The sequence below is a fragment of the Heptranchias perlo genome, chromosome 6 (assembly GCF_035084215.1).
Source record: "Heptranchias perlo isolate sHepPer1 chromosome 6, sHepPer1.hap1, whole genome shotgun sequence".
NCBI classification, from domain to species: Eukaryota; Metazoa; Chordata; class Chondrichthyes; order Hexanchiformes; family Hexanchidae; genus Heptranchias; species Heptranchias perlo.
Window position 1 is genome coordinate 52,585,091 of NC_090330.1, and position 13,557 is coordinate 52,598,647.

Below are 13,557 nucleotides of genomic sequence, written 5' to 3' on the forward strand. Positions count from 1 at the left end.
GTCCCGTTGCTTGTTGGAAGTAATTCCCTGGACCCAAATTCTTCATACCCATGAAAATATTAAAGATCTCTAATATTTAATAATTTTCATCAGCTCAGCAAAACAAATCTCAGGTTTCAAGCCATGATCCCTCCGCTTGTCCCTCCATATCCAGTTTTAAACTTAGTAAAAAGTGGCCACCCTATTGATATCCCTTGCGTTACTGAGCACAAAAAATTATTTAAAATATCTTTTTAAAACAACCTGACCAAAGTTGATGAATCTCACTGTTTGAATAACAAGAGAATGTGTTCAAATTGGTTGGCAATCTGCCTCACTCTTGATAACTATATTAGATCATTCTTAACTCTCTTGACCATTGCCAATTCTTGCTTTTGTCAATATACCAAAGGCTAATAATTTCAGATGGTAACAAAATGCTGGAAACATTCAGCAGGTCAGGCAGCATCTGTGAAGAGAACCGAACAGTTGATGCTTCGCGCGGGCGTGGAGGAGGTTGTGCGAGGGGTGTAGAGGGACCTGTAATGTTCTTCGTGCGCAGGGCTCTTGGAATGCTTAATTTGGCTCTGTACACAAGAACATGTGAATAGCTGAAGTAGATGAGGATGAGACCGGTAGCAATGGAATCATGAAAAACTGGGGAAGCAGACCAGGTTCCAGCAGAGGGTAGAAGAAAAAAGCTTGTTGACCCAAAGGGTGCAGAACACCTCACCAGTACGGTCTTCCGACAGCGGTTACTTACCTCAAACCCAACATGCTTCCTACTCTCCATCCCACTTCGCCAGCACTTCCTATCAAACATTTGCCTGAGGAAGGAGAAAATCTCCGAAAGCTTGTGAATTTAAAATAAAATTGCTGGACTATAACTTGGTGTTGTAAAATTGTTTACAATTACCAAAAAGAAAGCAGGAGCTGTCGTTTAAAGTGTGAAGTATTCAGTATGTAATACCATAGAGATTCCAGACGTGGCGCGTCTGTCAGGCCACGCAAGCGCAGTTGGAAACGTCAGGCTACGCACGCGCAGCTGGAAACGGTTCCACATCTGTTAGCACAACCTTCAGAACCTAACTTCATGTTTAACGAATCCGGCACATGGAACTTTCCAAAACAACGTGGACCGACCCTACACTTAATTTAAAGAGAGCATTTTCTTGTGATATTTATGTGATGACAGTTCGTTTTGCTGGAGAACCTGTAGTAGAATCAAATTTCACCAGGAGTCAAACGTCAACGAAATAAATAACAAAGGATTAAAAGTTGCTGGGAAGTAACTGTAACGAGTTAGGGAATTTAGCGTATATTCAAAAAAAAAGGCTACTTACTGTAATCGGTGAAAAGGAACTAAAAAACCGTGGGAGCGACTCTTCGCTGGAGTCCGCGGCCTTCGGCATATTCGGTTGCCATGGCCTCAGTGGTCTGCAAACTGTTTCCGGGTGTGAAAGGTCGGGAGGGTGGTCGCTGCGGTGGCGGCGCTGCTTCCAGGCATTGTGGGTTCGAGAAGCTTCTGTCGTTCTCGATAAGTGGCCGTGGGGCGAAGCACGATCGGTCAGCGACAGTGAGACACTGACATGTCAGAGATTGGCGAGAGCTGGGCTCTTATCACAGAGGGACGGCGCATTTGCTGAGACAATGTTCGGATGCTTGGTTGCGGGTCGATTGGTAAGTTTATTTTGATGCAACACTTGTGCACGTTGCACGCACAATTGGGATTTAATAGTTTCTTTTAAACATTCTTTTTGGGTGATAAAAGCGAGGTAATACTTTTGAATCTGTGAAAAGTTACATTGTTGAAAGCAGGGAAGAATAAAAGCTGTGTTTTGAAATTGATCAATTGACTAATTCTGTTTTAACCATTGACATATTTTGGGAAGTGCTTGGCGTTTGTGCTTGTTGGAGCTTCTAAATTACCTGTAGATTTAAGGGAAGAAGGCATTTTTAAAAAAAAAGTTGTGTCTCCTATAGCTCCCATCGTTGCTCCCTCAAACCCAAAGGTTGCAGATTTAAATGTATCTGGTGCATTGATAGCTTTGCCATCCATCGCTAGCTGTACAACATCTGGCTATACCACATCAAACACTATTGGGTCTTACAGTCCTCTGCCAAAACCGCTCAGTCCTCCAGGATCACTCTGGAATGCAAAGATAACACCTGGCTTTTTTTCTCTACTACAAACTGTCTCCAAAGACTCCCCTCAAGTGCCCCCTTCACCCTCCCCTCAAGTGCAAGGAGCTCATGGATTTGGTCTCAATCTTAGTGGTAAACATCTGTTCAGCTGTCTCTGCTGCACCCGCTCCTCCTCCTCTTGCCTGCCCTAGCCCTGAACCCACATCTTTTGCTTCTTTCCTAACTCCCCTCACGCCCTCTCCGAGCTCATCCTGTCCATGAGGTCCACCTCTTGCTCTCTTGACCCCATTCCCACTAAACTGTAACTACCTAACTTCCCTTCCTGGTCCTGCTGTTTGCTTACATTGTAAATGGTTTCCTCTCCTCAAATACTGTTCCCCTCCCTTTCAAACCGCTATCATCAATCCCCTCCTCAAAAAACCCACTGTCCTTGCAAACTATTGCCATATGCAACCTCCTTTTCCTTTATAAAGACCTTGAATGTGTTGATGCCTCCCAAATCCATTCCCATCTTTCTTGCAACTCCATGTTTGAATCTCTCCAATCAGGTTTCTGCCCTGCCTCAGCACTAAAATGGTGCTAATCAAAGTCACAACTGACATCATCTGTGACTGTGATGCACTATCCCTTCTCGACCTCTCTGCAGCTTGTGACATAGTTGACCTCACCGTCCTTCTCTAACGTCTATCCTCTGTTGTCCAGCTGAATGGGTCCGTCCTTGCTTGATTCCACTTTTACCTATCCAATCGTAGCCAGAGCATCTCCATCTATGGCTTCTCTTTCCGCCCCTTCACTGATGCCTCTGGAGTCCCCTAAGGATCTATCCTTGGCCCCATACTATTCTTTATCTACACATTGCCCTTCAATGACATCATCTGAAGTCCGGTTCCACATATAGGCTAAAAACACCCAGCTTTAACACTCCACCACCTGTGTTATCAAACTGCTCGTCCAACATCCAGTCCTGGATGAGCCGCAGTTTTCTCCAGTTAAACATTGGGAAGACCGAAGCCATTGCCTTTGGTCCCCGTGACAAACTCTGTACCCTTGCTGTTGATTCAATTCACCTCCCCTGCTATTGTCTCGTGTTGAAGCTGACTTTTTGCAACATCGGCGTCCTTTTTTACCCTGAGCTGAGCTACGGACCCCATATCCTCATCATCACAAAGACCACATACTTCCACCTCCATAATGTTATTCCTCTCGGTTTCTGCCTCAGCCCATCTGCTGTTGAAACCCTCATCCATGCCTTTGTCACCTTCAGTCTTGGCTAATCCAGTGCTCTCCTGCTCGGTCTCCCGTTCTCCACCCTACATAAACTTCAGCGATCTAAAACTCCGCTGCCCGTATCCTAACCCATACCATGTCCTGCCCATCCATCACCCGTGCCCACTGATCTACATTGGCTCCTGGTTCCTTATGCTTCCAATTTAAAATCCTCACCCTCGTGTTCAAATCCCTTCTTGGCCTTGTCCTTCCCTATTTCTGTAACCTCTAGCCATACAACCCTCCAAGAACTCAGGATACCTCTAAATCTGGCCAATTTTTCATCCCCAATTGTGTTCGCCCCGCCATTGACGGTCGCGCCTTCAGCCATCTAGGCCATAAGCTCTGGAAATCTCTCTGCTTCTCCACGTCTTCTCCTCTTTTAAGCCACTCCTTAAAACCTCCTTCTTTGACCAAGATTTTATTTACTCCTAATATCTTTCTTTGGCTCGTGTTAGTTTTTGTCCGATTACACTTCTGTGAAGCACCTTTTGGATGTTTTCTACGCTAAAGGCATTCTATAAATCAAAGTTGTTGTTGTTGTTGTATGATAGGTAGTGCAGGCTGCAATACTTCCAGATTTTTCAACTAATTTTCAAATTTTTTTTACCCACTCTTACTCAGGTTTTACAGATTTCTTGCCTGTGAATTGGCAGATGTGTCAGCCTATATGATTTCCTAAAATTCTATAAATTAAGTTTATTGAGTTTCATGATATTTGATTCTGTGCACTAGTCTTAGTAAAGCAAATAGAAATTGTGGTGTGATCTGCAGTGTTTTCTCTCCTCTCGAATACACCTTGAGAAAGTTTGTATAACTGTAGAAAATAAGACGACTATATATCTTCTAGACATGACAAAGTTTGGTCAGAATTTGCTGAAAAAATAACGGCGTGTGAACAACGCACGCTGTTATTAACGTGCAAATCGGCCAGCAACTTGTGGTGAAGAAGAGATACTCAGTGAATTAAGAATTGCCACAAGTTGCTGGACGATTAGCTTTGTGAAGATGCATCTTGCCCTTAGCTTCCCCATGAGTTTCATGAAGTTGCTGCATTTGCATGTTAATTGCCTATTAAACTCGCCACAGAAAGTTAAGTCTAGTAATTAATAGTGTAAGTGCCCTTTTTTAACAACATGATAATTGTTAAATGACTGCCAATCAACCTCTCTGGCCCAGAAAGTGAACAATTAAAAGTGTGAAATCTCGTTCCTTGTTTCTGGAGATCTTTAAAAATGTTAAATTTTAATTTTTTTTTTCTCTCTCATATCCATTCTTTCTTTCCCTCTCTTTATTTCTCTTTCTGTACTTGATTTGATATTGAATTCACCCTCCTCTCAGACCTTCCTCTGTTTATTTCTCAATCCTCAAATCTCATTGGTTAAGGAGATTCACTGTTGGCCCTGTCGTTCACCGAGGTCCCAGGCGCCACGTTGCCCTTGCATCTCCAGCAATTTACAGGGTGAAAAAAATTTTGAGCTGAAGAGTACAGGAAAAAGTTTAACTAACCGGGCAAAATGCCCAGCTCCAGCAAATTCCTTCCTGTTATGTTTTCATAGTAAAATAAATTCTACAAGATAGAGATTTAAAAAAAAATCAATTTAAAAAAAAATCAATTTAAAAGAACACCACCAATCATACAAATCAACATCAATGTAATGAACAATAACAGCTTGCATTTATATAGTACCTTTTAACATGACAAAACAATCCCAGTCACCTCACTGGTGGGTGGGTTTGCCTCCTAGTCCTGGATTCCCCCACCTGAGGAAATAGTTTTTCTATATCTACCCTATTGAATCCCTTTATCATTTTAAATACTTCAATTAAATCACCCTACAACCTTCTAAACTCAAGGGAATACAAGCCAAGTTTATGCAATCTGTCCTTGTATCTTAACCTTTTAAGGCCTAATATCATATGATGATGACAACAACAACTTGCATTCATATAGTGCCTTTAACATAATAAAACATCCTAAGGCGCTTCACAGGAACAAACAAAATTTGACACCAAGCCACATAAAGAGATAATGGGACAGGTGACCAAAAGCTTGGAGAAAGAGAGAGATTTTAAAGAGCATTTTAAAGGAGGAGAGAGAAGTAGAGAGGCGGAGAGGTTGAAGGTGGAAATTCCAGAGGTTTGGGCCTAAGCAGCTGAAGGCACTGTTGCAAATGGTAGAGCGATTAAAATCAGGGATGCGCAAAAGGCAAGAATTGGAAGAGCGCAGAGATGTTGGAGGGTTGTGGGGCCGGAAGAGTTTAGATGTAGGGAGGGGCAAGGTCATGGAGGGATTTGAAAACCAGGATGAGAATTTTAAAATCGAGGCGTTGCTGGACCAGGAGCCAAAGTAGGTCAGCGAGCACAGGGGTGATGGGTGAACGGGGCTTGGTGCGAGTTAGGATATGGGCAACAGAGGTTTGGCTGAGCTCAAGTCTATGGAGAATGGAAGACTGGAGGCCAGCCAGGAGAGCATTGGAATAGTCAAGTCTACAGGTAAGAAAGGCATGGATGAGGGTTTCAGCTGGAGATGACCTGAGGCAGGGGTGGACACGGACGATGTTACGGAGGTGGAAGTAGGAAATCTTGGTGATGGAGTGGATATGTGGTCAGAAGCTTATCTCAGGGTCAAATCGGACGCCATGGTTGCAAATGATCTGGTTCAGCTTCAGACAGTGGCCAGGGAGAGGGTTGGGGGAGTCAGTGGCTCGGGGACAGAATTTGTGGCAGGGACCAAAGACAATGGTTTCAGTCTTCCCAATATTTAGTTGGAGGAAATTTCTGCTCATCCAGTACTGGATGTCAGACAAGCAGCGTGACAAAACACAGGCAGTGGAGGGGTCGAGCAACGTTGTGGTGAGGTAGAGCTGACTTGTCAGCGTACATGTGGAACATGACGTTGTGTTTTCGGATGATGTTGCAGCATGTAGATGAGAAATAGGAGGGGACCAAGGATTGATCCTTTGGGGTCTCCAGAGGTAATGGTGCAGGAATGGAAAGAGAAGCCATTGCAGGTGATTCTCTGGCTACAACTGCATAGGTAGCAATGGTACCAGGTGAGGGCAGTCCCACCCAACTGGACAGTTGAGGAGAAAGGTTGGAGTGATCAACCACGTCAAAGGCTGCAGACAGGTCGAGAAGGATGAGGAGGGATAGTTTATCATGGTCACAGTCACATATCAAAGTCACATGACATCCTAAGGGTGATTTCACTGTTGTGGCAGGGATGGAAACCTGATTGGAGGGGTTCAAACATGGAGTTGTGGGAAAGATGAGCACAGATTTGGGAGGTGAATCTGCGCTATATCCCATCCAAGGCCAATATATCCTTCCTGAGGGTTGGTGCCCAAAACTGAACTTAATTCTCCAGATGGGGTCTGACCAAGGTTCTGCACAGCTGAAGCATAACTTCTTTCCCTTTGTAGTCGAACTCCCTTGAGATAAAGGCCAACAATCCATTAGCCATTTTGATTACTTTTTGTACCTGTGCGCTAGTTTTGTCCACTCATTTAATCTGTCTTTGTCCCTTTGTAACTTCCTGCTCCATCTATAGAACTTACTGTGCCTCCTAGCTTCAAGTCATGTGCAAACTTGGGTATACAACTCTTTATTCCTTTATCCAAGTCATTGATGCGTATGGTGAAAAGCTGAGGCCCTAGTACACATTCCCTGGGGAACACCACTTATCACAACCTGCCAATAAAAGTACATTCTCTCTCTATCTCCTGTCTCCCAACCAATTACCAACCCATATCTAAAGATTACCTCCAATTCCATGCACTTTTATTTTTGCTAATAATCTCTTGTGCGGAACCGTATCAAATGTCTTCTCAAAGTCCACATAGACAACATCCATCGACACTTAGTGGTTTCAGAGCGCATAAGGTAGTAAAGTCTTACCGTAGTGCACTTTGAAGTTGCTTAGGATTATACATGTAAAAAGAATAGCACAAAATCAGCTGTTAACATTTTTTGTAGGGTTTTATCCCTTTCTGTAGATGTGTTATCTTTGGATTAGAATGCTGTAATAACTGCTACTATTTCCTGCAATAATCACGGATTTAAAGTAGTTACTCAGACCGGCAGAAGGTGGGCAGTGGTGTTCCACAGGGATCAGTGCTGGGACCACTGCTATTCACCATTTACATAAATTGTTTTTACTCAGGAATTGGAAGTACAATATCAAAATTTGCGGACCGCACCAAATTGGGGGTGGGGGGTATAGTTAAACTGAGGAAGACTGTGACAGAATACAAGAAGACATTAACAAACTTGCAGAATGAGCGTGTAAATAGTAAATTAATTTCAATATAGGTAAGTGTGAGGTGGTACATTTTGGTGGGAACAAGGAGGCCACCTATTCCTTGGAAAATAAGAGTTTTAAATGTAAATAGGATAGAAGAGTAAAGGGATTTAGGGGTACAGATTCATAAATCATTAAAAGTAGCAAGTCAGGTTATTAAAGCCATAAAAATGTAAATAAAACACTGGGGTTCATTTCTAGATGAATAGAATTCATAAGCAGAGAAGTTATTTTAAACTTATATGAAATCTTGGTTAGGCCACACTTGGAGTGCTGTGCTCAGTTCTGGTCTTCAAATTACAAAAAAGATTATGGAGGCACTGGAGAAGGTGCAAAAAAGATTTACAAGGATGATACCAGAACTGAGATGTTCTAACTATAAGGAAAGACTGAACAAGTTGGGGCTCTTTTTTTCCTCTAGAGAAGAGAAGGCTGAGCGGTGACCTGATAGAGGTCTTCAAAATTATGAAAGGGTTTGACAGGGTAGATGCAGAGATGATGATTCTGCTTGTAGGGAAGTCTAAAACTAGGAGCCATAAATATAAGATGTCACCAATAAATCTAAAAAGGAATTCAGGAGAAACTTCTTTACTCAGAGTGTTTAGAATGTGGAACTTGCTACCACATGGAGTAGTTGAGGCGAACAGCATTTATACATTTAAGGGGAAGCTAGATAAGTACATAAGGGAGAAAGGAATAGGATACCTTGATAGGAGGAGGCTCATGTGGAGCGTAAACGCTGGCATAGACCTGTTGGGCCGAATGGCCTGTTTCTGTGGTGTAAATACTATGTAATGGGACACCACTGTGCATAGTAGAAAAATGTTGGCTTTCTTACTATCATCTTCTTAGAGCCACTCCTTTTTTTTAAAAAAAGTAGACAGCCCAAATTGTGTGTTTGTGTAAACATTGCAAGAATAACAAACTGCTACTAATTGATCTCCCATGGCTATGCTCTTGGATAAAATGGAAAAGAAAATCTGTACCTCTCTTTCTGTAATTATTTCTGTGTGTCTTCCCCACTTTTTAACTCTTCTCTACCACTGTGTTTGTGCAAACGCTGGAATACATCTCAGTTTTATGTTTCTTCTATTCTGTGTCCACTAATGAGTTTTTCTCCCTTGTCCAGGTGCAGACAAATGCACAACAAGTTGCAGAGGGGAAATTTGTATTTAACCTTCCTGATTATGAGAATGTGAATCATGTGGTGGTCTTTATGCTGGGGACAACACCATTCCCTGTAGGAGCAGGAGGATCTGTGTATTTCTCATATCCAGACAAGAGTGGAATGCCAGTGTGGCAGTTGCTGGGATTCATTACTAATGAAAAACCTAGTGCGATCTTCAAAATATCAGGCTCAAAGACAGGTAAGTAGAAGTGGCATTTCAATGTGGTGACTCTTTTATTAACTGAGATAGAAAAAGATTATGCATTTATGTGGATGTTCTCAGGACACCTCAAAGTGCTTTACAGCCAATGAATTACTTTTGAAATGTAGTTACTGTTATGTAGGCAAACGCAGCAACCAATTTACACGCAGCAAGGTCCGACGAACAGCAACGAGATAAATTACTAGTTGATCTGTTTTAATGCTGTAGGTTGAAGGATAAATGTTGGCCAGGATACAGGAGAACTCCCCTGCTCCTCTTCGAATAGTGCCATGGGATCTTTTACGTCCACCTGAAAAAGCAGACAGGGCCTCGTTTTAACATCTAATCCAAAAAATGGCACCTCCGTCAATGCAGCACTCCCTTTAGTACTGCCCTGAAGTGTCAGCCTAGATCATGTGCTTATGTCATGGAGTGGGGCTTGAACCACACCTTTTTGTCTCGGAGGCAAGAATGCAATCACTGATCTAAGTTGACATTTTGTTGAGCAAAACTGAATTGCAATATCTAAAGTTTGGAAAAAACTGTTAAACTAGCTCTGACTGGGCAACTGTAATTGAAGATGTGATGATTAATAGGGTGCCTTGTATAATTGCCTTTCCTCCTCCCGTGAGAGATGGACACTGTGATCAGAAGCCACCAAACTGACTCATCACTGTTACGGAAAATTGTATTTTACTCCAGTTAACAATTCCAAATAAACTGGAGGCGTGGGGGATATTCCATTTCATTCTTTGTCTGAAAATTATATCTCTAAAGGAATAGTTTTATAGATAAACCTGTATTTAGATTTTTGTTTAATGGCCTTAAAAAATCTAATGCCCTCTCAGATGATTGGAGGGCTCATCTGACAACCCACACTGCATGGGCTGCTTGCTTGGAGGAGTGACTACTTGTCACATTGACTACAATTCCTTATTATCTAGAATGTTAGTAAATCTTTTATAAAGGATATTCAAGACTCATGATGCTGTTGTATGAGGAGAGATTGAGTAGACTAGGCCTGTATTCTCTAGAGTTTAGAAGAATAAGAGGTGATCTCATTGAAACATACAAAATTCTTACAGGGCTTGTCAGGTTAGATGCAGGGAGGATATTTCCCCTGGCTGGGGAGTCTAGAACTAGGGGGCGGTCATAGTCTCAGAATAAGGGGTAGGCCATTAAGGACTGAGATGAGGAGAAATTTCTTCACTCAGAGGGTGGTGAATCTTTGGAATTCTCTACCCCAGAGGGCTATGAAGGCTCAAGTCATTGATTTCATTCAAAACAGGGATCGATAGATTTCTAGATATTAAAGGCATCAAGGGGTATGGAGATATTACAGGAAAATGGCGTTGAGGTAGAAGATCAGCCATGAGCTTGTTGAATGGCGGAGCAGGCTCGAGGGGCCGGATGGCCTACTCCTGCTCCTATTTCTTATGTGACAAACAGTTCAACAGTTTTCTAGTGTCACAATGCTTGTTAATAGAATGAGATACCTCTGGATGTCTGCCTCTTAACTGACATATAAGGTCAACATCCTGCATTGCTAAGCTTGCTGAGATGCATCTCCATGAATAGTGTCTCCATCTCAGATGCCATCTGGTGTATCTTTGGAAAAGTTGAGCATCCTTTCCTAGATCTCTGTGCCAAATGAAAACATAAAACTTTCTAAATCCTGTTGTTTGTATCTTTTAGCACATTTTTCTGCTGGGCTTTTAAATTTATACTTTATTTCCATATTCAGCCAATGTGGTCATGCTACATTTGTCTTCCTTCCTGCCTCACTAAAATGATAATAGAATGCAATACCATGTGACTTTCCTCAACAAGCTATCCATATCCTATTTAAATCAAAGGTCACTACCAGATATTTATGCATATCTTTTGAAAAGGCTGTCCATTCAAGTTCGCTAGTCATTAACTTCTAAATCTGGCAGGTTAGGTAGCAGTGGGTAGTAAAATATTTTATTTTATCTGTATTTGCTTTTATATCCCTCACTTTTGCTTGTCTCATTTTGGTTGTTGGGATTATTTTGTTCTCATTTAACCCTATTGCCTTCCCTATGAATACTTCAATCACTTGAAAATATAAATGTATTATTTGTTCTCGGGATGTGGATGATGCTGGCAAGACTAGATTTATTGCCTATCCCTCATTGTGCTGAGAAGGTAACGGTGGGCCTTCTCCTTGAACCACTGCAGTCCTTCTGATGATGGTGTTCCCACAAAGGTGTTAGGTAGGGAATTCCAGTATTCTGACTCGGCACTGAGGATGAAATGTCAATATATGTCCAAGTCAGGATGATATATAACTTGGAGGTAATTGTGCATTGCTGCTTTTGTCCTTGGTGGTAGAGGTCACAGTGGAGGAGCTGCCAAAGTAACCTTGGTGAGTTGCTGCAGTGCATCTTGTAGATCGTACATAATGCAGCCACAGTGCGGTGGTGGCTGTGTATATTAAGTTCAGTGGTAGGGGTACCAATCAAGCGAATTGCTCGAGCTTCTTGATTGTTGTGGCTATAGACAGCAAGGCGCGTGGTGAGCATTCCATTACATTTCTGGCTTGAGTCTTGTAGATAGTGGAGAAGCTTTGAGGGGTCAGGAGGTGAGCCACTTGTCGCAGAGTACCCAGTCTTGGTCCGGCTCTTGTAGCCAAGGTGTTAATATGGCTGATCTAGTTCAGCTTCTAGTCAGTGGTGTGCCCTAGGTTATTGATGGTGGGGGACTTGATGGTGGTGCCATTGAAGGTCAGGGGGAGATCGCTGGGCTTTCTGTTGTTGGCGATAGTCATTACCTGGGACTTATGTGGTGCGAATGTTACCTGCCACTTGTGAACCCAAGCTTGGATGTTATCCAGGTCCTTCTGTAGGCTGGCATGGGCTGCTTCATTGTTAGAGGGATTGTTCAGCTCCATTCACAATGTGCTAACTGGCCCCTGACAACCATAACCTCCTTCCAGCCACTGGAGGGTTTTCCCTTTTAAATTTTTTCTTCTTATCTCCTAAAATCACTGACTGCTGGGGTTTCATGGGCACCAGCCTTCCTATGGTATCTTGCTCAAGTGTCCATTCTTCAAGAATGAGGTTAGATAATGAGTGCTAGTGGGCTGTTTAACTATTTCAAGAAGAGGGGAAGTGGTCTCTTGATAGTATTTGGGAATGGAACTTTGACTTTTGTTCTCCTCCCATCTCCCCAGGGACACAGAGATGAATTATAGCACTCCACTCCCAGTTGAGATCTGCTATCTCAGCACGGACCTGGAACCTTTTTGATCTGTTTGGTTTATTTCCACACAGACCAGTGTCTTTACCAACTGGACAACCTAGAATTATACTATAAGTGTATCAGTTCACTTTATCAAAAAAGTAAAGCTATTTTATTGAACTGTTAACTTCCCCATAAAAAATTGTATAGTTTAATTTGTAGTGGAATTGCTAACATTAGAATTCCACCTCCAATAATATGCCAATTAAAATGTATAATCTTAACCATTCCTGCTAACCCACCAGTGTTGGTATTTAATATGTGGATGGACAGAATGGATTGTAGTGCATGTATCTGCACACCTACGTATTAAAAATACTTCCCAAGCAGCTTGTGGTACCTTGATTGCTCACTGTTTGTATCTCTTACTGGACCTCATCTTGATACCCCCATAACATTCCTTATGGTCCAAATTTGATGCATTTACTGAAGGAAGTAAAATGTAAGGTCATGTATATATCAAAACTTTAACTAATGCGAAGGTATAAATCAATAAGATTATGATCCTGTAGTATAAGGATGTTTTTAATAATGGGTTAAATTAAGTATTTCTGTAAGTTGCCAAATTCATCTGGAACGGATAGAATTGAATTGAGGCATTTGACTGTCGTATAAAAATGTGCTTTTACAAATTATTTTCTCTGCTGCTTAGACTATTCAAATATTCTAATCGTATCCTGATTTTTTTTTTCTCTATTGCTTAATGTCTTAATGCTATACTTTTTAAACAAATTGATACCATAGTGCAATTTTTGCACTGGTGGTTAAAAGAACTCTGTTAATAATTCCATGTTTTTATCATTTCAGCTTTAAACTGCTTCATTGTGTTACAGTTCTGTTTCTATGATTTTACATTTGCTTGGAAAAGAGTTTACATTGCAGTGATCTGTATTTTTGATGAAAAATTACATATAATATCAGGAATGTACATCTCCTTGCAGAGGAAGGTGGCCAGCATCCTTTTGGAATGATGAATATTGCACAAACTCAATCCGTTGCCCAAATTGGGATCTCCGTGGAACCTATGGAACTATTGACTCAGCAAACTCCAGTAGCAAGTGCAGCTGTATCAACAGTTGATTCATTTACACAGGTAAATACAATAACTAAGGTATTCAGACGACTTGGATGTATTAAGCTGAAAAAAAATCACTTTTGAATGTGAAGTTTACAAATCATCTCAGTGTGCAAATGCATCATTTTGAAAATATCAGATTAGATTTGCCCTGC

At 41.7% G+C, this 13,557-nt stretch overlaps 1 protein-coding gene across 1 annotated transcript in view; it reads left to right on the plus strand.

The window, feature by feature from the left end:
* The first annotated feature begins 1,067 nt into the window (after positions 1-1,067).
* Positions 1,068-13,557, plus strand: part of hikeshi (heat shock protein nuclear import factor hikeshi) — a 41,963-nt gene continuing 29,473 nt past the window's right edge. The window contains exons 1-3 of the mRNA XM_067985454.1: positions 1,068-1,659; positions 8,823-9,060; positions 13,269-13,420. Coding sequence (XP_067841555.1) covers positions 1,630-1,659; positions 8,823-9,060; positions 13,269-13,420 — 420 coding nt within the window. The 5' untranslated portion in view covers positions 1,068-1,629. The remainder of the gene's footprint in view (positions 1,660-8,822; positions 9,061-13,268; positions 13,421-13,557) is intronic.